The sequence below is a fragment of the Copadichromis virginalis genome, unplaced genomic scaffold (assembly GCF_057382275.1).
Source record: "Copadichromis virginalis isolate Kocher_CV1m ecotype Utaka unplaced genomic scaffold, C_Virginalis_male_GT1.1 unmapped_scaffold_1, whole genome shotgun sequence".
Taxonomy (NCBI): domain Eukaryota; kingdom Metazoa; phylum Chordata; class Actinopteri; order Cichliformes; family Cichlidae; genus Copadichromis; species Copadichromis virginalis.
The window spans coordinates 8755208-8781709 of NW_028188589.1; the positions used below are offsets into that span (position 1 = coordinate 8755208).

The 26502-nt window shown below is 42.4% G+C and overlaps 1 protein-coding gene across 1 annotated transcript; it reads left to right on the forward strand.

The window, feature by feature from the left end:
* Positions 1-1888: 1888 nt before the first annotated feature.
* Positions 1889-25460, forward strand: LOC146679766 (protein NLRC3-like). Its single transcript, XM_085450174.1, has 8 exons — positions 1889-1948; positions 2778-2903; positions 2988-3086; positions 3156-3269; positions 5502-5580; positions 7562-7766; positions 7918-9712; positions 25283-25460. The coding sequence occupies exons 2-8, from the start codon at positions 2815-2817 to the stop codon at positions 25458-25460; spliced, it is 2559 nt and encodes an 852-aa protein (XP_085306300.1). The 5' UTR covers positions 1889-1948; positions 2778-2814.
* Positions 25461-26502: the final 1042 nt, after the last annotated feature.

Here is a 26502-nt window from a genome sequence, read left to right on the forward strand (position 1 = left end):
ATTTTGAACAACACCATGGGAATTTCGGATGTTACACAGGTGGGTGGATGTTACACTGTGGAAATGAAGGAAGGTGAGTGCTATTTTAAATGGTTGTAGAAAATGAAAAAACAGCAGGTGTATTGGCTGCATTTTTAGATAAATAGTTGTATCTGTTTACAAAATGTACAATTTATATTTGCATTTCAAGTTATAAACATTTACCCAACACGTCTGTGGTTTTTTTACAGTAAAAAATACTGCTAGGATTTTAGGTTCTTTGTGTGATTTCAGATCAGTAATAGTTACATTAATAGTAATAGTAATACTAATGCAGTATGTCAGTGAAAAAACAACTAAATTCAGTTGAGCTGAAAAGATACCAAACAAAGCAAGAGGAGGAAAAAATAAAATGAAACAATCTGAGGGTGAAATACAAACGTAAACTCAAAGGAGTCACAAATGTCCGGTTGTGTTTCAGACCTCAGAGGGTGAATCCAACAAATCATGAAAAATGAGGTTTACATGTTTGTTCATGACAGTGCAGATTTCTGACATTTTGTGTCATTTAAGCTGTAACAATGTGACAGTTTTCTAACAAAAACAGTGAAACTTAAGTTAGACTTGTGTTTGTAAATGAAGCGCCCCATGTTGTGTAGCTTTCTGGAGTTTATACTTATTGGGCTACATATGTATTTAATATACAGGCTGTACAGTACATAACATCAAAACTCACATGTTTCATGTAACTAAAGTGTGTAATCATGTGGGTACAGACAATAATTAAGTTATAGACTATATTTATATGAAAAACGTGCATACTTACTGCATTTGAATCATTTTAACCACATGTAACCACCTGCATATGTGTTTGGAGGAAAAAGGCTTTGATTTTGCCACCCTAAGAAAATTTCTCTAGAGCCGCCCCTGACCATTTCACAGGATTTGCATTTAAAGATGCAACAAGACTAAAATGGTTAGGGTCAGGAGGTCAAAGGTCAGAGCTCCTGTGGGTCTGAGGGCGGCCTCACGCTGGAGAAGGATGAAGGAGTCTGACCTGAGCCAGTGTTTGACATGAACACATCAGCACTGCTGTCAGTGAGCCTAACGACAGCCGTTAGCATCATTTCAGTGTTTCAGTCATAAAAACACTTCCTGTCACTGTGGTGGTTACAGTGACATCATGCAGTTTGTGCTTTGACCTCCAGAGGGCGACAAATCAGCACAGACAGAGAGCTCCATTCAAACTTTGCTGCCATCAGGAATAATTCTTCAAATATAATCATCAGTGTTTGAGCAGTTATGATATCAGGGACAATCTAGACATGTGTGACAATACTGAACATGTCACATGACACACCTCAAACATCATGTGATCCACTCTCAGTCTGCACTTTCATTCATGACTTCAACAGGTTGAAATGAGCTTTGAAGAAACATTCAGTGAAATAAATCTTTCATGGATTCATGTGAGCAGCAGATGAACTTTGTACCAACAACATCTTCAATAACAGAGTCTGAATGAAGCTCAGGTGTTGATGCTGCTCCCTGATTGGACGCTTGCTTTCAGCTCTGCTCTCAGTCTTTACTGCACAGGTGAAGGTAGAAAGTGTGACTGGATCTATAGACTGGAAACAGAGAAACATGCTGAACATTTGAAGCTTTGCAGCAGAAATGTTCATGTTACAAATACAGCAGAGCTGATCTGGGATCAGTGTGTTCACACCTGCAGCTACAACAAGGTTTCATGTCTCCACACGTCAGCATGTGAACTTTACTCTGACTCAGTCTGAGCAGTCAGACGGCATATTTTTAAAGTTAACACATCAGCACACACAGAGCTGAGCCCCTCCCACCTGTGCTGAGTTTCAGGTGGAGCCCCGCCTCCTTCCAGGAAGCAGCTCACCTGTGTGTCCGTGTTTAGTGTCCAGGTGTGGAGTGGAGCTTGTTGTTGGTGTGTGAAGAAACTGTAAGTTTGCTTTGTTTCCTCCTTTAACAGTTTGTCTTTAGGAACTTTACTGTTTGTTCAGCTCGTGTTTGATTTCTTCACACAACAAACTGTGTGTGTTTGTATTTCCGGTCTCTCCATTAAAGTCAGTGTGTAATGTTTCCTGGCTAACATCAGCTGTGTGCAGCTTAGTTCAGCACAAATCTGCCGCTCCATAGTTCACGGTAACGGACTCACAGCTGGACCAACGAGGCCGAGTGTGTCCGCCACTCTGAGCTACGTTCGTGTTTGTGTACTTGTAGTTTGTACTTTGAGTTCACTCAGAGCCCACAGAGGACACAGCGTACGTGATGACGTCACAGCCCTTTACCTCCTTTACTGTCACTGTGATTAATATTTACACACGAGACACCTGCAGAGCTCTGACGCTAAGCTAGCACACAGCATGCTAACACTAAGCTAACACTAAGCTAACGCTAAGCTAACACTAAGCTAACGCTAAGAGTTCTTACAGACACGAGTTAAAAAGCTGCTTTTAGTTTGTGATCAGAGTCCAGGACTGAGAGCAGCAGCAGAGCTGATGGATGATGAATTACTGGATGGAAGAAGCTTCTCATTAGCAGTGAATCAGTGTGTGTCAGTGAATGCATCGTGTGTGCTTCAGGCTCCATCTAGTGGACTGATAGCAGAGCGGCTGATGGCAGCTTCCTCTGCCTCACACTGCTGTCTGACTGCATCCAGCTGACACTGAGATGAAGCAGGAAAGAAGCAGCTGATATTTGGACAGCACACATGATGAAAGGAGGATTTCAGCTGATGTGCACATGAATGATTTGTGTTTCCTCTGCAGGTAGAAAGTGTGTGTGAGCTGATGTGAATTGAGCAGCATGGATCAGTGTGAGGACAGAGAGGAGGGAGCCCCTCCCTCTAAAAGCACTCTGTGTGGGGAACATGAGAGCCAGACCAAAGCTCAGAGGTGAGATGACCATCTCTAACTGTCCATGACTCTTCTCCATGTCACAGCTCAGCACTCACATCACTGCTGCATCATTATTCACAGGAACCAGCCTGGACCTCCACCCAGCTCTGTGTCCTGTGAAAGTAACTCAGTCAAAGATGCCATTAAGAGATTTGAGCAAAGACAGTCAGCTGAGAAAAGGTAAGCTAACACCAATAATATCAGCTGATATGTGATGAGAATTTTACTGAAGATTTATAACTTTTTCAGGATCCATCAGAGACTCAAAGCTGGACCTCGACCCAGCTCTGTGTCCTTACAGAGTGACGGGTCTAAAGGTCATCCCATTGATTTTAAAGTCCAGCCTGTGTCTGCTGCAGAGAGGTGAGCTGTTAGCAACATGAACTCTTTGATTAAACTGCTTGATGTTGTTGGATATAAACTACAAACACGTCGTTCCCTCAGTCCCATTTAAACTGTCTTTTAAAACAAGCCTTTGGTTTCTAAACAACTGAAAACCCACTTCAGCAAACAGGAAGTGATCAGAGCGTCCGTCCACTTCCTGTCAGGCCCTGCAAACATTTCATATTGAAGAAAAGTAGTTGATATCTCACATTTTTACTCCACCACATTCAACCATTTTGACATTTTACAGCATGAAACTCTTGTCACATGACTCCTGTTATGTTATAGAGTCATGTGACCACCAGGGAGGGATTTGTATGGATGAAACACATTCAAATCAATCTGATTCATCAATGGAAACATTTTTGGTGTAAATGCAGCAACACTGAAAACGCTGAAGATAAAAACACAACAGATGAAATATGAACAAATCGAGGCTTTGAATACACGTGTGTGTGTTTGAGACACAGAGATAAATGGATTGTGTGTCTGTCCTATTGCTGCGTGAGGGTTTTATTGTAGATTTTGTGCGTGTACACTTTTGACCACGAAGGTGTTGAAAGGGCGTAAAACAGTTGGAGGCACCAGAGTGAACACTAGTGCTGTCAGTAGATTAAAACATGACTAATTAATGACACAATCTTCTGTCATTAATCCTGATTAATCACAATTACTTGATCAATAGCTGCAGTTACATTTTTCCAACTTTATATTTAAGCCTGTAACAGACGTTTACACCATATAATGAAGTCAATGCAGAATAAACACAAAGAATGTTAAACGCTTCAATTCAAAGAGACTTTGAATAGTTTTCAGTCTTTAACTCAGCTTCTCTGCTGTAAATACAACTTTGTAACAAACATATATACTAAAAGCTAAGTGTGCACTAATATATAATAATATATAATCTATATTACTGCTGTTAATGAAAATGTTTAATCAGACTCATCACAGGGTTACTGTGGATTAATTTGGATTAATCACCATTAAACATCATTTTTAATGTAAACGAATCAAAGTTCATTTCATGAGCAAACAGACTCGAGAGAAAAGGGCAAATTTACACACTTAACATGTTTATTGAACATGTAAACATTGATAAACCTCCTGAATGAGCCGACCCCCCCAGGGACAGTCCTGCATGCTAATGATGGGCTCTGCTCTGTACCTGCAGGATTCTGTCAGCCACAAACTCCTCAGCTGATCCTGAATCTGAGCCCATCTGTCAAACAATCATTTTCTTCACAGGTCTGTGGAGGTGGCACTGATCCTGCAGCAGTCTAACACTCTCTGTCACTCTTCTTCAAGTCTTTGACACGAGGAACCAAAACTATGTCATTAACAACACTAACAGGTCTGCAGTTTGTCCACTTGGCAGTTGTGTCATCAGTGCTTTGCATCGTTGTGATATTTTAAGCTGGAAGTGCTTCGGTGAAAAGAAAATTCCTTCTGTCACGATGTGCAGAATCCTTCATGTTGGTCGGCTGGTCCGTCTTGTTATTTTTTTAATACTCAAACTTTCCATCGGGAGGTCAGTGTGTGTTTGTCATCTTCCATATTGAGCTGATTGGTTCAGCTTCCATCACTAACAGATGTGCTGCACATCTGCACGTGTGCAAAGGTAACTCTACTCGGACAAACTGCTCGAAGTGCGTTGATAGAAACATTTCAGGGATTTTGAGTCGTTCTGCTCTCCAGATGTGTCGTGTTAAAGGTTTTTATCATGTTAATCATGATAACAGATGAACCCCTAACCCTACATGTTAATTTTGACAGCACTGGTAAATCCTTTTTAATGTTCTTCTGTCAGATCATTGATTAGACTCGACTCCAAATACGAGACTCAGAAAACTCAAATGAAAACTCAAATCAAAGCAATGAGAAAAGGACCTCTAATGTTAGAATGAAAACATATGGAAGTGGTCAGGTTTCAAACACTCGATGAATCTACTGCACAGTTACATTCAGGGACCTGTGGCCTCCTGAGAGCATTAGTTGATGGTTCATCACAGTTTTCTCAAAGTTTCCTCTGAGCTTCTGCAGCATCATCACTTCCATCACTGATGAAAGAAAGTTCATAGAAAACAGAAAATATATCTTCAGAATCTGAGAGTCTAAAACTTGACAGACTTGATTCAGATGAAGTTATTTGAGCAGAAACTCCTGGATCTTTATCCTGTGTTGATCTGATCCTTCATGGTTCTTCCACAGAGTGGACCAGCAGAGCTCAGAGGTTCCCAGTGGTCAGTCTGCCCAGCAGCATCAAACACAGCTGGACTCCATATTTATGGTCTGTACATGTACAACAACTACTTTATTATTAATAATAATGCATTTATTTATAGGTCCCTTTCAGAACACCAAGGACTCTGTGGACTAAATGACCAAAAGAAACAAACTTTGAAATCAGACGGTGCAAATATGATCACAGGGAAACGTTTTAAACATCGAGGCTTTAAACAGAAACCAAAGTGAAACAGTTTGTAGTCGAGATCAGTGGGAATGAAGCTGAATAACTGTTTCTTCAATATCTTTGAGCTCTTAAAAAAACAAAAACTAGCTGAAAGTCTGGCTGCTCTTATGAAAAGTACAGAGAAATTATGGGTCGCTCAACACTTGTGCACAATATAGGAGTTTAAATAAATCTGAAGAATAACTCAAAGTCCTACAATCATACTGATAAAGTCATCTACAGCTAACTATCCAAGTGGATTTGTTTAAGACAGCTCCATCTGCTGGTGGCCCTCTGCAGGTGCATGAAAGGGGCGTGTTTATAGTGAAAGTAGTAGAGAAAGTAAACCCCACGGGAAGGAGGAGGACTCTCAGCAGCTTCCAGCTCATATTCAGACATTTGACTTCTCACTGAAAGCAGCAAGTTTGAGTGTCTGTACCTTAGTTAGAAGAGATAACATGTCAGTAGTAATTAGAGTTGATTGAGCAATGCTGTCCTTATAATGTAGTTTATGATTTTTATGGACAAGTCCAGTTTTTCTGTAGAGCCTCTCAAGTTGGTGACAGCAGCAGTGGAAGTTCACGTGTAAACCAGAGCAGCAAATCAGGTCCAAATGTGTTGTTCACAGTGAGTGGGATCATCATTGGCTGCTATGTTAACCTCCTGCAGCAGGATGTCTTTGGTCAGAGAATGGATAGATCACTAAGTCATTGTTGAGTTTAGGGAGACAGTAGACAGTTGGAGGAGGTTCAGCCAGTTGACACACAGTAGATAAAATAACTGAAGGCAGGAGCAGACACCTGTATGACTTTCCACCTCTCACATAGATTATTGTCCCTGGGCAGCGCCACAGGGCTGGTAGATGTAAACAAAGCTGGAGGAGAGGATTGATTCATCTGAGAAAAGTCACAGAGTTGTGTCTTGATGCTCAATCATCCAGGTACGTAAATCCCAAAAAGCTTGATTCTGTTCATCTGGATGTTTTCAGAGGGAGAAACGTTTCATCATCATCAGGTGACTTCTTCAGTCTCAGCTGACTGCAGGTTTCAATCTTATAAACAGGACATTTGTATGACTGAAACCAGCCCACTGAAGGAACAATGGGCTGGGAGGTCAGTTCATTGATCATTGGTACGCATATTGTCAGGACCATTGATCAATGGTTGTTGATCAATGGTCATGAGTCCAGTTCACAGAGAGCTGGGGAATGGCTGCAATCACAGCATGTAAGATGGTGACAGTTGTACCCTTAGGCCCCTCCTCCATTCAGAGATGGTCTTTCCTTTTCACATAAATGGCCTCCTTGACTCCGCCCTCAAACCAGCGTTCACATTTACTCAGGACCTTCTTGATGTGAAGTTCTTCTGCTTCGCTGGCTGCTGTGTCTGTGGGGATGGTGTTTGTTCTGTGTTGTAGTGTCCTGATGACGCCCAGTTTGTGCCCCAGTGGATGATGAGAGTCAAACCTTAAATACTGATCTGTATGTGTAAACAGAGTGAACCTTTAAGACCAGTTGTCTGTACGATCAACTCAGTCACCTGAAACATCTCCAAGTTTCTGGCTTTGATCATCAACCTGTTGGTAGTTCAGCTCTGAACACCAGTGAAATGTTTCTCCCACTGAAATCGCTGCATTCATATGAACAGCATCAACGTTTTGGGATCATGGAGTTGTGGACAAAGTCTCAGTTAATCAGATAAAGTCAAACCTATAATTGGTGAAGAGGTCGCGGATGATATGCCCCTTGATCGTAAAGAAGTGGACGTTGTGTGGACTAAAGTTCAGAGTGGTGGGTCATTCATAAAGTATTCTGTTCCAGCTGCTGGAGGACAACATCATCACTTTTGTGAAGAACGAGCTGAAGAAGATCCAGAAGGCTCTGAATCCAAATAAGCCCCAGTGCTTGGGGTTTCAGAGGGAGGATGATGAGCAGAGGAGAAACAGCAGAGAGGCATTTGTGAAGATCACAGTGGACTTCCTGAGGAGAATGAAGCAGGAGGAGCTGGCTGACCGTCTGCAGAGACGTAAGAGGATTTATCTAAAGATTTAAGCTGCTGGATAAATGAGACACTTGTGACACCAGTGTGTTCAGTCATTTCTCAGTGGGTCAGAAATTGTCATCAGCATTTTGTAAAATATGATTGTTAAAGTTGTATTTTTATTATTATTATTCAGAACTTCCAGCTGCTGTTTGTCATCGTAACCTTAAGTCTAAGCTGAAGAAGAAGTTCCAGTGTGTGTTTGAGGGTATCGCTAAAGCAGGAAACCCAACCCTCCTGAATCAGATCTACACAGAGCTCTACATCACAGAGGGAGGGACTGCAGAGGTCAATGATGAACATGAGGTCAGACAGATTGAAACAGCATCCAGGAAACCAGACAGACCAGAAACAACAATCAGACAAGAAGACATCTTTAAAGCCTCACCTGGAAGAGATGAACCAATCAGAACAGTGCTGACAAAGGGAGTGGCTGGCATTGGGAAAACAGTCTTAACACAGAAATACAGCCTGGACTGGGCTGAAGACAAAGCCAACCAGGACATCCAGTTCATATTTCCATTCACTTTCAGAGAGCTGAATGTGCTGAAAGAGGAAAAGTTCAGCTTGGTGGGACTTGTTCATCACTTCTTTACTGAAACCAAAGAAGCAGGAATCTGCAGCTTTGAAGACTTCCAGGTTGTGTTCATCTTTGATGGTCTGGATGAGTGTCGACTTCCTCTGGACTTCCACAAAACTACAATCCTAACTGACCCTAGAAAGTCCACCTCAGTGGATGTGCTGCTGATAAACCTCATCAGGGGGAAACTGCTTCCCTCTGCTCGCCTCTGGATAACCACACGACCTGCAGCAGCCAATCAGATCCCTCCTGACTGTGTTGGCATGGTGACAGAGGTCAGAGGGTTCACTGACCCACAGAAGGACGAGTACTTCAGGAAGAGATTCAGAGATGAGGAGCAGGTCAGCAGGATCAACTCCCACATCAAGAAAGCTCGAAGCCTCCACATCATGTGTCACATCCCAGTCTTCTGCTGGATCACTGCTACAGTTCTGGAGGATGTGCTGGAAACCAGAGAGGGAGGAGAGCTGCCCAACACCCTGACTGAGATGTACATCCACTTCCTGGTGGTTCAGGCCAAAGTGAAGAAGGTCAAGTATGATGGAGGAGCTGAGACAGATCCACACTGGAGTCCAGAGAGCAGGAAAATGATGGAGTCTCTGGGAAAACTGGCTTTTGATCAGCTGCAGAAAGGAAACCTGATCTTCTATGAATCAGACCTGACAGAGTGTGGCATCGATATCAGAGCAGCCTCAGTGTACTCAGGAGTGTTCACACAGATCTTTAAAGAGGAGAGAGGACTGTACCAGGACAAGGTGTTCTGCTTCATCCATCTGAGTGTTCAGGAGTTTCTGGCTGCTCTTCATGTCCATCTGACCTTCAGCAACTCTGGACTCAATCTGCTGGAACAAAAACAAACAACCTCCAAGCGGTCTGTTATTTTTAGAAAAAAAGAGTCTCTTCACCAGAGTGCTGTGAACAAGGCCTTACAGAGTCCAAATGGACACCTGGACTTGTTCCTCCGCTTCCTCCTGGGTCTTTCACTGCAGACCAATCAGACTCTCCTACGAGGTCTGCTGACACAGACAGGAAGTAGCTCACTGACCAATCAGGAAACAGTCCAGTACATCAAGAAGAAGCTCAGTGAGAATCTGTCTGCAGAGAAAAGCATCAATCTGTTCCACTGTCTGAATGAACTGAATGATCGTTCTCTAGTGGAGGAGATCCAACAGTCCCTGAGATCAGGAAGTCTCTCCACAGATGAACTGTCTCCTGCTCAGTGGTCAGCTCTGGTCTTCATCTTACTGTCATCAGAAGAAGATCTGGATGTGTTTGACCTGAAGAAATACTCTGCTTCAGAGGAGGCTCTTCTGAGGCTGCTGCCAGTGGTCAAAGCCTCCAACAAAGCTCTGTGAGTACATTTGTACTCATGTCTTTACTTTTAACATCCAACTGTGTCAGTAATTTATTTCACCAGGTTTTCTGTCTTTGTATGAATTTGTATCCTAAAGTTTGGGGATTTCTCCAATACAACTGTAACCTCTTTGATGCCTCCAGAACTCGGTGTACTCGAGACGCTGAATTCACCATAAACTCTGATCATCACTGCTGCTGTTATGTTATCAGTCTTTGTTTAAACACTTAGGCTGCATGTGCCTGATGTTGTGATACTTTATCTTCACATGCATGCTCCTAGATACATTTCTACTGCAGGTCTATTTTTAGTCACAAATGTTGGTGAAACACTTGCTTTTACATGCATGGTGGGTCCTGCATTAAAGAAAGCATTTGAATTACTCAGTGAATCCTGGCAGCCAGAGAAACATCCTTAGTTCCACTTTAAACTAAACTCTGCTTCGGTCTTCCACAGTGTGTTTGTTGTTTCTTTGTTGTTGTTGGCCTGCTCTCTCCTCTCACTCCAATCTGGTTGCAGCAGATGTTTGTCCCTCCCTGAACCTGCAGACTTGGGTGCAGCACCTCAGTTCATCTTCAGTCTGAAACCAGCTGTTGTAGCTATATCCCCTCAAGCACACCTTCCCTGGTCATCTCTGCTGTGGTTGCTATAAAATGTAATCTTGATTTTAAAAAAAGAACAAAAAAAAGTAAACTAACGTCAGACTTGATGCCATTTATTGGCAGCATGGTGCCTGTTTGATGATAAACTGCAGCACAGTCTAAAGCAAACCTTCTGACTTTATTGACTCTATGCATGTATATATTCTTCCTGTTCACCTTGGACACACAACAGCTCTCTGTTTGTTGTTATTGGATCTAGAACACAATTCAGATCAGCCAACATATCCTAATCTAGATGATTTTAAAGGTGGTATCTGGGACGAAAAGTTAAAAATCAGCTTGGATGGCCTGTACTCTATGATGGCCTTTGTTGCACCACATTGAAGGTTAGAGTCGTGACTCCAGGGCCTGGATTGAGTCTGCCCAAGACCATTTCCTGTGTGTTATTCTCCTCACTTCTAGAATTAGAATTAGAATTAGAATTCAACTTTATTGTCATTGCACATGCACAGGTACAGGGCAACGAAATGCAGTTTGCATCCATCCAGAAGTGCTTTAGTGATATAGATATATTACAATATATATTAGCAAAAATATAGATATGTAAGTATATTACAGAAATGGGTCTATTATGTTATAATGTACACGGTATGAAGTATGTTGTAAATATTCTATAACTATAAGTATGTACAGGCTGTAGTGAGTACAAGCTATGTACAGGATATGAATATGAAATAAATAACTTTACAGAATCTGAGATATACAGCTATACAGAAATGGGAACCATGCAAGTTGTAAACAGTTGTAGGATTAAAAATTATCGAATGTACAGAATGATTATTTACACAGAGCTATACAGTAGTGCAGTTAAAATAAGTGAGATATAATTCCTACAGAGGCTATATAAAGTGCTAGTGGTTGTGAGTGGTGGTTCAGTCCATGTTATTATTGTGTGTTTGAGGGTACGGTTGTCCATTGTGGGTGTGTGTATGTCCAGTCCATGTGTTAACGTGGGTCAGATGTCAGGAGGCAGAGTTCAGGAGTCTGACAGCTGTGGGGAAGAAGCTGTTCCGGTACCTGGTGGTCTTAGTCCGGAGGCTCCTGTGGCGCCTCCCAGAGGGCAGGAGGGTGAAGAGTCCATGTGATGGGTGACTGGGGTCTTTGATGATTTTCCCAGCCCTTTTCAGACACCGCTTCCTGTAGATGTCTTTTATGGCAGGAAGTGGTGCTCCGGCGATTCGCTGGGCAGTTTTCACGACCCTCTGCAACGCCTTCCGGTCCGAGGCAGAGCAGTTCCCGTACCAGACTGTTATACAGTTGGTCAGGATGCTCTCGATGGTGCAACGATAGAAGTTCACCAGGATGTCTGAGGACAGGTGGTTCTTCCTCAGAGTCCTCAAGAAGAAGAGGCGCTGGTGAGCCTTCTTGACCAGCTTGGAGCAGTTGGTCGTCCAGGTGAGATCCTCGGAGATGTGGACTCCCAGGAACTTGAAGCTGCTCACACGCTCCACAGCCGTCCCCTTAATGTGGATGGGTGGATGTGGATCAGCATTCCTCCTGTAGTCCACGATGAGCTCCTTGGTCTTCTCGGTGTTAAGCAGCAGGTTGTTTGTGTCACACCACTCAGCCAGACGATCCACCTCCTCCCTGTAGGCGGCCTCATCGTTGTCACTGATGAGGCCAATCACCGTGGTGTCATCTGCAAACTTAATGATGGTGTTGGAACCATCAGCAGGTCTGCAGTCGTGGGTGAAGAGGGAGTAGAGGAAAGGGCTCATCACACAGCCTTGTGGTACACCGGTGTTCATCGTGATTGTAGATGAGCAGTGGTTATCCAGCCGGACATGTTGGGGGCGGTTGGTCAGGAAGTCCAGTAACCATTTGCAGATGAGGGAGCTGATGCCCAGGTCTGTCAGTTTCCTGATGAGTTGTGAGGGGTGGATTGTATTGAATGCTGAACTGAAGTCTATAAACAGCATTCTGGCGTAGGTGTTGTTGTTGTCCAGGTGTGAGAGGACAGTGCGATGGAGACTGCATCCTCTGTGCCCCTGTTCTTGCAGTATGCGAATTGGTGGGGGTCCAGGGTGGGGGGGAGACAGGATTTGAAGTGTGCTAGGACCAGCTGCTCTATTTAATTCAATTCAATTTTATTTATATAGCGCCAAATCACAACAAAAGTCGCCTCAAGACGCTTCATAGATACAGAGAAAAACCCAACAATCATATGACCCCCTATGAGCAAGCACTTTGGCAACAGTGGGAAGGAAAAACTCCCTTTTAACAGGAAGAAACCTCCGGCAGAACCAGGCTCAGGGAGGGGCGGCCATCTGCTGCGACCGGTTGGGGTGAGAGAAGGAAGACAGGATAAAGACATGCTGTGGAAGAGAGACAGAGGTTAATAACAGATATGATTCAATGCAGAGAGGTTTGTTAATACATAGTGAGTGAGAAAGGTGACTGGAAAGGAAAAACTCAATGCATCATGGGAATCCCCCGGCAGCCTACATCTATTGTAGCATAACTAAGGGAGGATCCAGGGTCACCTGGTCCAGCCCTAACTATATGCTTTAGCAAAAAGGAAAGTTTTAAGCCTAATCTTAAAAGTAGAGATAGTGTCTGTCTCCCGAATCCAAACTGGAAGCTGGTTCCACAGAAGAGGGGCCTGAAAACTGAAAGCTCTCCCTCCCATTCTACTTTTAAATACTCTAGGAACAACAAGTAGGCCTGCAGAGCGAGAGCGGAGCGCTCTAATAGGGTGATATGGTACTACAAGGTCATTAAGATAAGATGGGGCCTGATTATTTAAGACCTTGTATGTGAGGAGCAGGATTTTGAATTCAATTCTGGATTTAACAGGAAGCCAATGAAGGGAAGCCAAAACAGGAGAAATATGCTCTCTCTTTCTAGTCCCTGTCAGGACTCTTGCTGGAGCATTTTGGATTAGCTGAAGGCTTTTCAGTGAGTTTTTTGGACATAATAATGAATTACAGTAGTCCAGCCTGGAAATAATAAATGCATGAACTAGTTTTTCAGCGTCACTCTGAGACAGGATATTTCTAATTTTAGAGATGTTGCGCAAATGGAAGAAAGCAGTCTTACATATTTGTTTAATATGTGCGTTGAAGGACATGTCCTGGTCAAAAATGACTCCAAGGTTCCTCACCGCGTTACTGGAGGCCAAGGTAATGCCATCCAGAGTAAGAATCTGGTTAGATACCATATTTCTAAGATTTTCAGGGCCGAGTACAATAACCTCAGTTTGATCTGAATTGAGAAGCAGAAAGTTAGCGGCCATCCAGGTCTTTATGTCTTTAAGACATTCCTGCAGTTTAACTCATTGGTGTGTGTTATCTGGCTTCATGGACAGATAGAGCTGGGTGTCATCAGCATAGCAGTGAAAATGTATGCTATGTCTTCTAATGATACTGCCTAAGGGAAGCATGTATAATGTAAACAGAATTGGTCCTAGCACTGAACCCTGTGGAACTCCATAATTAACCTCAGTGTGTGAAGAGGACTCTCCATTTACATGCACGAATTGGAGTCTATTAGATAGATATGATACAAACCACTGCAGCGCAGTACTTGTAATACCTACAGCATGTTCTAATCGCTCTAATAGGATATTATGGTCAACAGTATCGAACGCTGCACTGAGGTCTAGCAGGACAAGCACAGAGATGAGTCCACTGTCAGAGGCCATAAGAAGATCATTTGTAACCTTCACTAAAGCTGTTTCTGTGCTGTGCTGAGCTCTGAAACCTGACTGAAACTCTTCAAATAAACCATTCCTCTGCAGATGATCTGTTAGCTGTTTGACAACTACTCTTTCAAGGATTTTTGATATGAAAGGAAGGTTGGAGATTGGCCTATAATTAGCTAAGACTGCTGGGTCTAGAGATGGCTTTTTGAGTAAAGGTTTAACTACAGCCAGCTTGAAGGCCTGTGGTACATAGCCGATCATTAGAGATAGGTTGATCATATTTAAGATCGAAGAATTAATTAATGGCAGGACTTCTTTGAGCAGTTTTGTAGGAATGGGGTCTAAAAGACACGTTGATGGTTTGGAGGAAGTAATTATTGAAGTTAACTCAGAAAGATCAATTGGAGAAAAAGAGTCTAACTTAACATCAATGGTACTAAGAGTAACTGTAGATAATATTACATCTGTGGGATGATTATTGGTAATTTTTTCTCTAATGATAAAAATTTTATTTGTGAAGAAGTTCATGAAGTCATTACTAGTTAACGTTAAAGGGATGGTTGGCTCAAAAGAGCTCTGACTTTTTGTCAGCCTGGCTACAGTGCTGAAGAGAAACCTAGGGTTGTTCTTATTTTCTTCAATCAGTGATGAATAGTAAGATGTTCTGGCTTTGCGGAGGGCTTTCTTATAAAGCAGCAAACTATTTCTCCAGGCTAAATGATGATCCTCTAGATTTGTGACACGCCATTTCCTCTCCAGATTACGAGTCATCTGCTTTAGGGTACGTGTTTGAGAATTATACCACGGAGTCAGGTACTTCTGATTTGAGGCCTTAGTTTTCACAGGAGCTACAGTATCCAGAGTCGTACGTAGTGAGGAGGTGAAATTATTAACAAGAAAATCGACCTCTGTTGGGGTAGCGTTCAGATAGCTGCTCTGCTCTGTGTTGGTACAGGGCATTGGAGATGATAACAGTGGGTGGATTATATTCTTAAACTTAGTTACAGTGCTTTCAGAAAGACATCTACTTTGATAAAGTCTACTCTTCACCGCTGTGTAATCAATTATTGTAAATGTAAATGTTATCAGGAAATGATCAGACAGGAGAGGGTTTTCAGGAAACACTGTTAAATGTTCAGGTTCGATGCCATATGTTAAAACAAGATCTAGAGTGTGATTAAAGTGGTGGGTGGGTTCTTTTACATTTTGAGAGAAACCAATTGAGTCTAATAACAGATTAAATGCCATGTTGAGGCTGTAATTTTTAGCATCTACATGGATGTTAAAATCACCCACAATAATTATTTTATCTGAGCTCAGAACTAAATTAGATATAAAGTCTGAGAAATCAGACAGAAACTCTGTGTAAGGCCCAGGTGGACGATAGATGATAACAAGTAAGACTGGTTTCTGAGTTTCACAGCTGGGGTGGACAATGTTAAGCATCAGGCTTTCGAATGAATTAAAAGTCTGTCTTGGTCTTTCATTGATTAATAGGCTGGTGTGAAAAATTGCTGCCACACCGCCCCCTCGGCCTGTGCTTCGAGATTTCTGGTAGTTAGAATGACTCGGGGGTGTTGATTCATTTAAACTAACATAATCATCCTGCTGCAACCAGGTTTCTGTAAGGCAGAGTAAATCAATTTGTTGATCAATTATTAAGTCATGTACTAACAGAGACTTGGAGGAGAGAGACCTAATATTTAATAATCCACATTTCACTGTTTTACTCTTTGGTTCAGATGTGGATACTGTATTGTTCTTTCTTTGTGATTGTTTATGTTTAAGTTGTTTGTTGCTGGTTTTTAGTTTGTTTTTTGTCTTTTTGGAAGCTGACACAGTCTCTATGGAGATGGGTTTTTGGGGGGGTAGCAGGAGGAGAGAAGCTGCAGAGAGGCGTGTAAGACTGCAACTCTGCTTCCTGGTCCCAACTCTGGATAGTCATATTTTGGGGGGTTTAATAAATTTGTCCATATTTCTAGAAATGAGAGCTGCTCCATCCAAAGTGGGATGGATGCCGTCTCTCCTAACAAGACCAGGTTTCCTCCAGAAGGTTTGCCAATTATCTATGAAGCCCACATCGTTTCTGGGACACCACTCAGACAGCCAGCAATTTAAGGAGAACATGCGGCTAAACATGTCACTCCTGGTCTGATTGGGGAGGGGACCAGAGAAAACTACAGAGTCCGACATTGTCTAAGCACTTAGTGATGATGGGGGTGAGTGCTACTGGGCGGTAGTCATTGAGGAAAGATGGGTTGGAGTTTTTGGGTATCGGGACGATGGAGGTGGATTTGAAGCAGGCCGGTACCACAGCGTGGGCCAAGGACAGGTTGAATATGTCTGTCAGCACTCCTGCAAGCTCCCTAGAACACGCTCTGAGAAGACGCCCGGGGATGCCATCCGACCTGCAGCCTTGTGGACATTGATCCTACATCGGTGGGGGAGAGAGTCAGAGGTTGGTGGTCTGGCGTCACGTCTACTTTGGTTGTGGTTGTGGGGTTCCCTCGCTCAAAATGAGCATAAAAGTTGTTGAGCTCATTGAGGAATGAGACATCAGAGGATGCGGGGGAGGGTTTGGTGGTCCTGTAGTCTGTAATGGTCTGGAGTCCTTGCCACATGCGTCGGGGGTTGGAGTTGGAGAAGTGTTCTTCTACCTTCTTTTTGTAATGGTGTTTGGCTTTTTTGATGCCCTTCTTTAGATTAGCCCTGGCTGTGCTGTAGGCGTGTGCATCTCCTGACCTAAAGGCAGTGTTGCGGGCCTTCAGGAGGAGACGAACATCCCGGTTCATCCAAGGCTTCTGGTTGGGGTACAAGGTGATCCGTTTCTGGGTGGTGACACTGTCTGTGGTTTCGGAGATGTAATCCAGTACAGATGAGGCATACTGGTCCAGGTCTGTGTGGGTGAACATATTCCACTCTGTGTTTTTAAATCTGTCCTGGAGCACTGCGTCTGTCCCCTCTGGCCACACTTTAATTGTCCTCACAGCCGGTTTCACACGTTGGATGAGTGGTGAATACCTAGGTGTGAGGAACAGGGAGAGATGGTCCGATTGTCCAATGTGGGGGAGGGGTGTGGCTTTGTAGGCTCCAGCCAGGTTGGAATACACATGGTCTAAAGTCTTGTCTCCTCTGGTGTGGCAGGAGACATGTTGGTGGAATCTGGGGAGGACTGTCTTTAAGTTGGTGTGGTTGAAGTCGCCAGCAACAACAAAAGCAGCCTCGGGGTGTTTATTCTGGTGTTTGTTAATGGCTGCAGAAAGTTCTTTCATGGCCAACCTAGCATTAGCGTCGGGGGGGATATACACGGCAGTGAGTATATTCTCCCTCCCTTCCTGTATTCTCTGTCCTATACAGTGAAGACAAAAGGCCTCAAGTTGTGAAAACTCTTCCCCTTCATCATCTTCCAAATCATCTCTCTCATCTAAAATCACCAGTATTCTCTGAGTAGTGAATCTTTTCAGAATCTTGAATGATAAGGATCCAAGTGGGTAAAGTTATTTATTTGTTGTGTTCCTATTTGCAGCTGGGATAGATTAAGAAAAACTATCGGCTGCCCAAATTACATCCAGTTTAGAAGACAAACATTGAGTGAAGTGTTTGTTTCATCATCCTTCACAACTCATCAACCAGGTGTCACAAACTGCAGCAGGACAGTACAAAGCATGTCATACTGGATGGCTGCAACAACCAGAGTTTTACATACCTTTGGTATATTACGTGACAGCATGAGCGTAATATTTACTGAACAGAGTCGTCTTCTGTAATCTTTTCAGATTCAGATTCAGAACACTGTATTTATTTTCAAGGGGCAATTAACATACTGACCTTGCCAACCGTACATACAATACACAAACATCACATTGGGGAGACGGGTCAGGCTAGGTAGCTGGCCGGTCAGCCGCTAGAGCAGGGACCCGGAACCGAACAGCAGAAAATGCACAACATCAGGAAGGATGAGGAGAAAAAAGAACTCCTCCCAGACTGAGCTCCAACAGGGAGATCAGTTTGAGAACAGACAAAAAAAATGACCTTAGCGCAGAGCAACTCTTAATACGCCATAGAAACACATGACAAGCAGCAGGGATGGGTAAAAGGTGAGAGACAGCCGGTGTAGACAGCGCATCCGGGCCTGCAGCATTTGCGCTGGTCCCCTCGACCCACCGTCTGCACCGGGAGGGGATAAGCATGCTTAGGATGGGAAGGAACAGTCTAAACACCGTCTGTTATCAGGGTGAGATTCGTTATGTTCAGCTCCAGCCTTGAGACCACAGCTGGCGCCGGTATGTTAGCCGCCTGAAATGATGGTCGTTTTCTTTGGTGCAAACAAGTGCATGTCAATTTCACAGCTGATCTAACAGTCCATCACTCGTCTCTCAATCTCCCGTTGGAGAGCCACGAGCTTCTCCGAGAGGTTATCGGTTTTGCGCTCAAAGAGCAAAGTCTGAGAACTCACGACCGCCATGAGCTGCTTCAAGATCTTATCCGTGCTGCGTTCAATGAGCCCATTTTGAGAAGTCACGACCCGTCCCATTGTTTCAGTCACAGCGGGCAGCCTTGTGGGGGTTTGAACAGCTGATTCCGCTTTCTTTAATCTTCAATAAGCCAGGGCCAAGCCAGCTCAGATCTTCAAGAACCCTTTGCTGCTGTGAATGTCCGTGCTGCTATATTTCAGGATCAGGCTCTAAATGTACAAATGGATCTGAGAAGATTTCCAATCATGTTTCTACTAGATTTAGTTTGTTTTCATGTCTTCTGACTCAGAAGGTGGAGCAGGTGGAGGTTACAAGGAGTAAGTGCTGCTATAGAAGAAGAGTTGTGTTTTAATGAAGCTATTTAGTTAACCAATAATTGTATTGCATGCTGGCATTAAAAATGTTTCATTTGACTGATTTAATTGTTTGTTTGTTTTCTTCCAGACTGAGTGGCTGTAACCTCTCAGAGAGAAGCTGTGATGCTCTGTCCTCAGTTCTCAACTCCCAGTCCTCTAGTCTGAAAGAGCTGGACCTGAGTAACAATGACCTGCAGGATTCAGGAGTGAAGCTTCTGTCTGCTGCACTGCAGAGTCCACATTGTACACTGGAAACTCTCAGGTCAGGATCCAAACATATCATTAAATGATATCATTGTATAAACAACCAAGCTTTATAGAATTGGCAGGTGAACTTTTCTTTATCTTTGGATTGCTTAGGAGATTCTTAATTACTGTCTGAAGATTTTTTTACAGTCACATATTTTGTTTTAATGGTCAAACAGAATTATTGTTCAGTTCAATGAGCAGGTAGCTGTGAGATTCATAATAATGAGGTATATTTGTATTAAAGATGACTAAACTTGAACAGTAGCTGTGAGTTACTTTGTTTACTCATGTGTGCTGATGTTGTGAGTAATTTAAAGCTGAAGTAAACTTGTAATGAGTTTAATAGAGTTTCTGAAGTAAGTGTACTTGGAGATATTTATGTATTTACTAAAGTCCAGGAGCAGGAGGCTGTGTGTAGCATAGAGGAACCCAGACCTCAGCTTTGTCTCCTGGTTTCTGTTGCTGCTGTTACAGTTTCCCCTCATTGTTCCCTTCAACAGTCTCCTCACTGTAACAAATCAAAGTGTTACTGTATAGATTCACGTCTGAATGTTGCCATGTGCTATTAAAGCTAAAAGCGATGTTTCATACACCCACGTGGTTCAGTCACACAGTAACTGATGGTAAATAATGTTTGTGTTGAGCACATTGTGCAGGTCAGCTGCTCCACACAGATCTCAGGTTTACATGCTGGAACAGTTTGTGATCATGAAGGATAAACCTCACTTCCTCTTTGTTTCATACAGATGTGACATGAACAATAACACATTCATGAAATCCTTTTAGGAACACAAACACTATTGTAGCTGGAGAATATATTTGAATGTAGGATAATGTAGGGGATCATAAACAACAGCAATAACTAACCACCACCTCACCATTTGGGTTGGTAGCTGCACGTTGATTGATGAAGTCATTTTCTTCTTCCTCCATTTCTACCTTATTAACATCAGATTAAAAGCTGCACAGAGACAGGCCCTGGACATGTTTAGCCTAGCTTAGTACAAGGACTGGACATGGGGGAAACGGCTCTCATCACTGGATCAAAACATGAAAACAAATCTGAAGTAAAGTTTTGTTGAAGTGAACTGTGGTGGTGCCCAATGTTCCCTCTAAGCTGCGCTCGTGCAACTGCGCGCTGCTGGCACGGTCTCTGCGCACAGAAAATCTGTGTTGCACACAAAAAAAAATCAAATCTCAATTGAAATTAAAGTTAAATCTTCAACAATTCTGTTTTGCAGTGTTAGTCAGTGACTGGCTGCTCCCATATGGGATTAGAACGATGCCACCTTATCCCATAGTCCAGCCAATCACGCGATTCACATTCGTATATACGCAGCTAATCAACGTCGCTGACAGGCTATGACAGCGTCCTTATGTGCCAACACCGGTGTTATAGCGAGCAAAGTGGCTGATGATGAGGTGAAGCCACGTTAATGACAACGTGTACAACCATTGGAGATGTGAGCAGGACAGACGGAGCAACTGAGGGAAAAAGTGTGGACTTTATACCAGTTTTTAAATTGTGTTGATCGGCCACGTAAAACCAGAGTTATGATAAAATATCTGCAATGTTTGGTTTTCTTCCTGAATAGTATTGTTGTTTATAACAACGATAGTATTCAGTATTTATTGCAACAAACTTTGTTGTTTGCAAAACTCAGTAACTTTTTTGAAGAAGTAACTATATAATTAATTGTCCAACATTGGTCATTATTTACTGTATTTTGCAGACAGAGTTACAGACTCTCTCCCAGACCACAGACTCATAATACAAGTCAGAGCTTTATAAAAATAGAAAAAATAAAGTTGTGTTTTCAAAATTGGAGTTGAAGTTATTTTTACTTCCAATAGTGTTAACATGCTACAGGTCATGAACAAGGTTGTTTTTAATTTTCATTGTAAGTGGGCTAAAGCAGTTAATTAACAGTAGTCTAACATAAATGTAAATGCTGTAATTTGATTACTTTAATAAACATGTAACTTGGATGCTGGCGTGACCACAGTGCACACGTCTGCTGTTGCTCACAGTGGTCCAAGGGACGCTCAGGGAGTTTGTGTGTTCGCTCAGACACATGAAACATTAGAGGGAACATTGGCGGTGACTGGCAGGGAAAAGGGGATTGATAAGACTTACTGTAAATATAATTATGTAAGTATTTAAAAAGGAACAACTAAAATGTTCCAGCTGAAAAAATGAAATCAGTTTCAGTTTATGAGCTCTGTTTGTTTTCTTTACAGTTCCAACCTTTTATATTGAAATGAGCAGCTCATACCTGTTTAGATGACCTGCATAAAACAATACAGAGCACATAGGGCTGAATATGGAAAGGAAGCATCACAGTACAGCTTCACTGAAGCCTTAAAGTCTCTGATATGAGATGAGAAATGAAGCAGCCAGAGCTTTTTCATGAGTGGAAATCTGTTAGTGGAGACTCGGCAGCAGAGGGGAGAAAGGCTGTAACACCACCACTTTACTCTGTTCTACCTGTCACATCATTTTATCAGGAAACAAATATGCTCATGTTTTTACTATGTTTGTCTTGAAGATGTAAGAAGATCACATGGTGCTTTTTATTATTGTGTTGGTTTGTTTCCTGTCTCTTGGATGGAGCCCAGCTGTGCGTGGACCCTGGGCCTGTGGTCAGAGTGTGTGCTGGATAATCCGGCCCAGGATGAGGCCAAACTAACATGGGATGAAATGTCTGTCACATATTCGAGCCCAATTTAAAAACATCCTCCATAAATATTGAATAATAACAATAATAATAAAGGGTCAGAAGATCACTCGTTGGAATGAAAATGATCTTGTAGTTTGTCTGCTTTAATAATGTGACTGGAAAAAAGGTGACTTCAAATATGTCCATTTCTTTCACACTTTACCTTTAAAAGTGAAGCCTTGTGGTTCCTGGAAGGAAAAACACGACTTTTTCAAGTCTTTTTCCTGTTTTTATGATAAATGTATGACTTTAATGTGAAACATTCAGAGTTTTTTCTCTTGTTGTGTTTGTTTGAAGCTGCTTCCTGTTGGCTTCAGCTGTTTGGAGTTTCCATTTTCTAAACTTCTACATTCTGAACCTTCTTCAGCTCTGAACAGATGATGAAACACTGAATGATTTCAAGCTCACACTTTGTCTAATAAACTTACATCTTTCATTCTTCATACAGATTGTTTGGCTGTGGTTTGTCAGAGATCAGCTGTGATTATCTGGCAGCAGCGCTGAAGTCCAACCCCTCGTATCCCAGAGTGCTGGACCTGAGTGGAACCTACAACAACCTGCAGGATTCAGGAGTGAAGCAGCTGTGTGTTCTTCTGGAGAATCCACGATGTCGATTTGAAACTCTGAGGTCAGTCACATGTTTTAGTTGTGCTGAGATGAATATGATGTGAAAGTTGTGCTGACACTGTGGATCAGTAGGCCCACACACCTCTATACAGGAAGTCTGGTTCTACTCTTTGTAGAACTTCTGATCCCTGATCCTCTGAGTCTGACTCAGTAGATAATGCAGAGTTCTGAGCTGATGTGGGTGAGAGGACTCAGGCAGCCTGACAGAGTTGATGTCCAGGTCTTCCCTGCTTGTCCTGATATACATAAACATGAGTATCCTTGCAGGTCAGATCTCATCAGTCACACCTGTTAGTGCAGCTCTCCTCTAGATTGTAGTGCTTGTTAAACTAGGATGATTTTAGGAGCCTGGACCGCAGATCTAAGGGAAGTTATGACTTGGAAAGGCCAAAGCAACCTATTAGAGGTGTTTGCACTAATAATAATAATACTAATAATAATAATAATAATACTACTACTAATAATAATAATAATAATAATAATAATGGATACTTTATTGATCCCCATGGGGAAACTACTTGTTTTTCTCTTCATTTGACCCATTCACTCAGTGAAGCAGTGGGCAGCCACTAAGCAGGCGCCCGGGGAGCAGTGTGTAGGGTACCTCAGGGTAGCAGTTAAGTGGATTCGAACCCCCGACCTTCCGATCATGGGGTGACCACTTTACCTACTGAGCTATCCCTGCCCCATAACATAGATTAATACTCAGATTTACATCTTTATTGTCTCACAAGGGGTTGAAAAGTGAATGTGCACAGAGAGGTTGGTGGTGAGACGGGCACTTCCAGCACTGTAGATGTGATCCAGCTCAGTGTTCATGGAAATAATCCAGAGAGCAGGATTCCTTGATGAATGTCACATCTTCTTAAAGTTATAATCCACAGGGAAAACTGTGAAACTGTCGATCTGATATCTACTCAACCAATCAGGTGTTTACATGCCCTTCACTGATCTCCAGCCCCACCTTATTATCAGTTTCTCTCTTTTACATCTGAATTATCTTCACTTCACATTTCAGTCAGTTCAGATTTCATTAGCACGTTCACTTTAGCATAATCCATTTTAATCCAAACACCTTTCTCTTTAAACTCTGTTTGTCAGTCACAGTATATCCAGTACAATCCTTTTTTTTCACTGCGTCACACACATTCAGAGATCAGAGTGTCCTGTGTGTGCTCTCATTCACTCACACTCACTCTCATATGGCTGAAGTCTGTTTGTACACAGGCTAATCTGGGACTCTCCACCATTTGACCCTAGAAATAAAGAAGCTTCTTGGATGAGAGGTGAAAGGCGAAACGTCTTCAAAAAACTTAAAGAAGTCCAGATGCCTTTTTTTCTAAGCTCTTTAGATAACTGCGAACCTTCACAAACGCCTCATCAGTGGGACTCTCAGAGCTACCAGCCCTTTGCTACAATCACAAAGCTCTTCATTGAAATCAATGATATCAAAGCTGGAATTATATGAGTCCAAGTCTTCTGCTGATTCAGCATCACATTCAACTTTGCTCCTTGTTCTGCATCCCCACCATGGACTTCATTCCTTTCCAAGCCAGCCTTGACTGTCCTTTATTCAACTCATCCTCTGCTTTACTTTTACACCTGATTTTAGCTGCTTTATCTCTCTTTTGACAAGTTTCTGTGCCTCAATCTTTTTCTTCTCTCCCTCATAACAAGACAGCTTCTTCTGACTGAGAACATGTTGGAGTGATTTACTAATCCAGGGCTGCTTATTGGGGAAAATACTTCCTGTTTCCAAAGTAATTCCCATTTTTCCCAGAAAGAAATGTAAGTAGAAATAAATGATCCAAGTGAGAACATGAGCCTTTAAAAAGGCTCTTCTGAGGCTGCTGCCAGTGGTCAAAGCCTCCAACAAAGCTCTGTAAGTAATTATGTGATCATAGCTTTAGTTTTTAAATGTTTATTCTTGTTAACACAGATCAGGTGGGAACAACTCAAATAAAATATCAAAAATATTAAGTGGTCATCGGTACTCAGTTTGTTCAATACTGGATACATTGGAGCACAAATTGTCCACATTTCTGAAATATTTCTGGGTGTAACTGTCACCAAAGTGCAATTTAGACCTGGCCTGTGGTTGTTATCTAAGTGATAATCATCAATTCTACTAAAACAAATTGTTACACCCCGGCCTAGGCAACCGGCATGCAACTCAGGAAAAATAGAAATAAGGGAAAAAGGGCCCCCAAGCTCACTGCTCTTAAGGAGGGCGAACTCATAAAAAAGACTAATACGGGCTTCCACAAAAATAATCCCAAAACGAAAGTATCAACAACTATTTTCTTTAAAGCAAAATACGATATTTATTTACATCACAACACAAGGCGCCAAACTATTTACAACGGGGGGGAAGATCGCGACCTTGACACACTGAAACACAGGGTTTAAATACCTAGGGGGAGCAATCAGGAAAATGGACAACAAGAGGGAAACACAGCTGGGGCAACGCAGAACTGACGAGAACAGGGAAACGTAAATTGAACACACTAAAATAACACAGACTTTCAAAGTAAAACAGGAAACACATAACAGTCACGCAAAAAACAAAACACTGACAACACCGAAACGTAACAAAATACAAAATAAAGAAATCTGACACATTCTGTTGATATCAAAAGCACACTGAACAATTCAGTGTTGTTTTACTGCTGTTCTCTCTTCACTTCTTCTCCTCTGATTCTCTCCACATGTTGCTCTGCATCAGTGCTCAGTTTCCTGACAAAACAAGATGAAATATTGCTAAATATAATAGTATCTCATTACACTTCAACATAAGTGTTTTATTTTTGTAATTGTTTATCTGTTATTTTTCAGACTGAGTCACTGTGACCTGTCAGAGAGAAGCTGTGAAGCTCTGGCCTCAGGTCTCAGCTCTCAGACCTCTAATCTGAGACAGCTGGACCTGAGTAACATTAACCTGAAGGATTCAGGCGTGAAGCTTCTGTCTGAAGGACTGAAGAGTCCACACTGTACACTGGAAACTCTCAGGTGAGATCAAGCATTTTTCTTTCATCAACTGACAGAATTAGCAGATTAATCAGGGCTCTAGAGTGCGACCAATTTGGTCGCAAATGCGACCAAATTTTTCAGTGGTGCGACTAAAAAAAATATATTTGGTTGCACCTGTGCAACCAACTGTTTGGGTAGCAAAAAAAAAAAAAAAAAAATCTGCAACCTTCCCTGTGGTCAACAACAGACACACATTTTGCCCCTATCGTGGACTAAACCAATCAGAGATACTCAGGGGCGGGACCTCTCTGATTGGCTGTGGTCCAGTTGAAAGTGCAGGTGGAAGTGGGAGGTGAGTAGCTTGAATAAAGCGATATCAATTCATTAAATCCTGAATCGACTTTTAAATATAACTGTGTTTTGCCAGAAATGCCAGATTCTCAGATTAAAGCTCACAAAACCAGTTCAACAACAACCAAACAGCAAATGAGGTAGCAAATTAGGTACACGGACTCCACACAAAGACGTAAACACAGACCCGACGCGTCAGAATCAGCTTTGTCTTTCTCGGCTTTCTCACCCGACGGCCCGTAGACGGACACGCTGTCGGAGCTTAGCGAATCCGATGCGTCCGGTCCGCGCTGTGTTCACGTCTTTTTGTGCTGATTCTGAGCTGCAGGTTTTGTCTCTCCAACCAAAATTCACCGAGCTGAATTTTGCTGTTTTGTTTCCACGACTATTAAAATCGCACTTCATGCACAGCTAGCTCTCTCTATCTCTCTCTGTACTTCAAGAACAGTTTCCCGTCTCCAATCTCTGTTTTCTGTATTATTCATTCGCTTATTACCCACCAGTCTACCGTTGTTTACAGCGCTGTGGCTGCTGTCTTTTTCTTTTCTTCACTTAAATGACCTCGGACAAGAAAGCCTGTTTTTTCTGTTGTTCAATACTGAAGAAATTTAAACTTTATATGCAGAACATTGTAGAATATTTTTAAGGTTATCTGCTATAAAAAGCCAGACCAGGAAAATCTCCTTCATGTTTTTCTGTGTTTTATTCTCAGTTACTTTCACACAAAGGCATCT

Coding starts and splice junctions, on each gene's coding strand:
- LOC146679766 (XM_085450174.1), top strand. CDS start 2,815: ATGGATCAGTGTGAGGACAGAGAGGAGGGAGCCCCTCCCTCTAAAAGC. Junction 5,581..7,561: donor AGCTGGACTCCATATTTATG/GTCTGTACATGT, acceptor ATTCTGTTCCAG/CTGCTGGAGGACAACATCAT. Junction 9,713..25,282: donor AAAGCCTCCAACAAAGCTCT/GTGAGTACATTT, acceptor GTTATTTTTCAG/ACTGAGTCACTGTGACCTGT.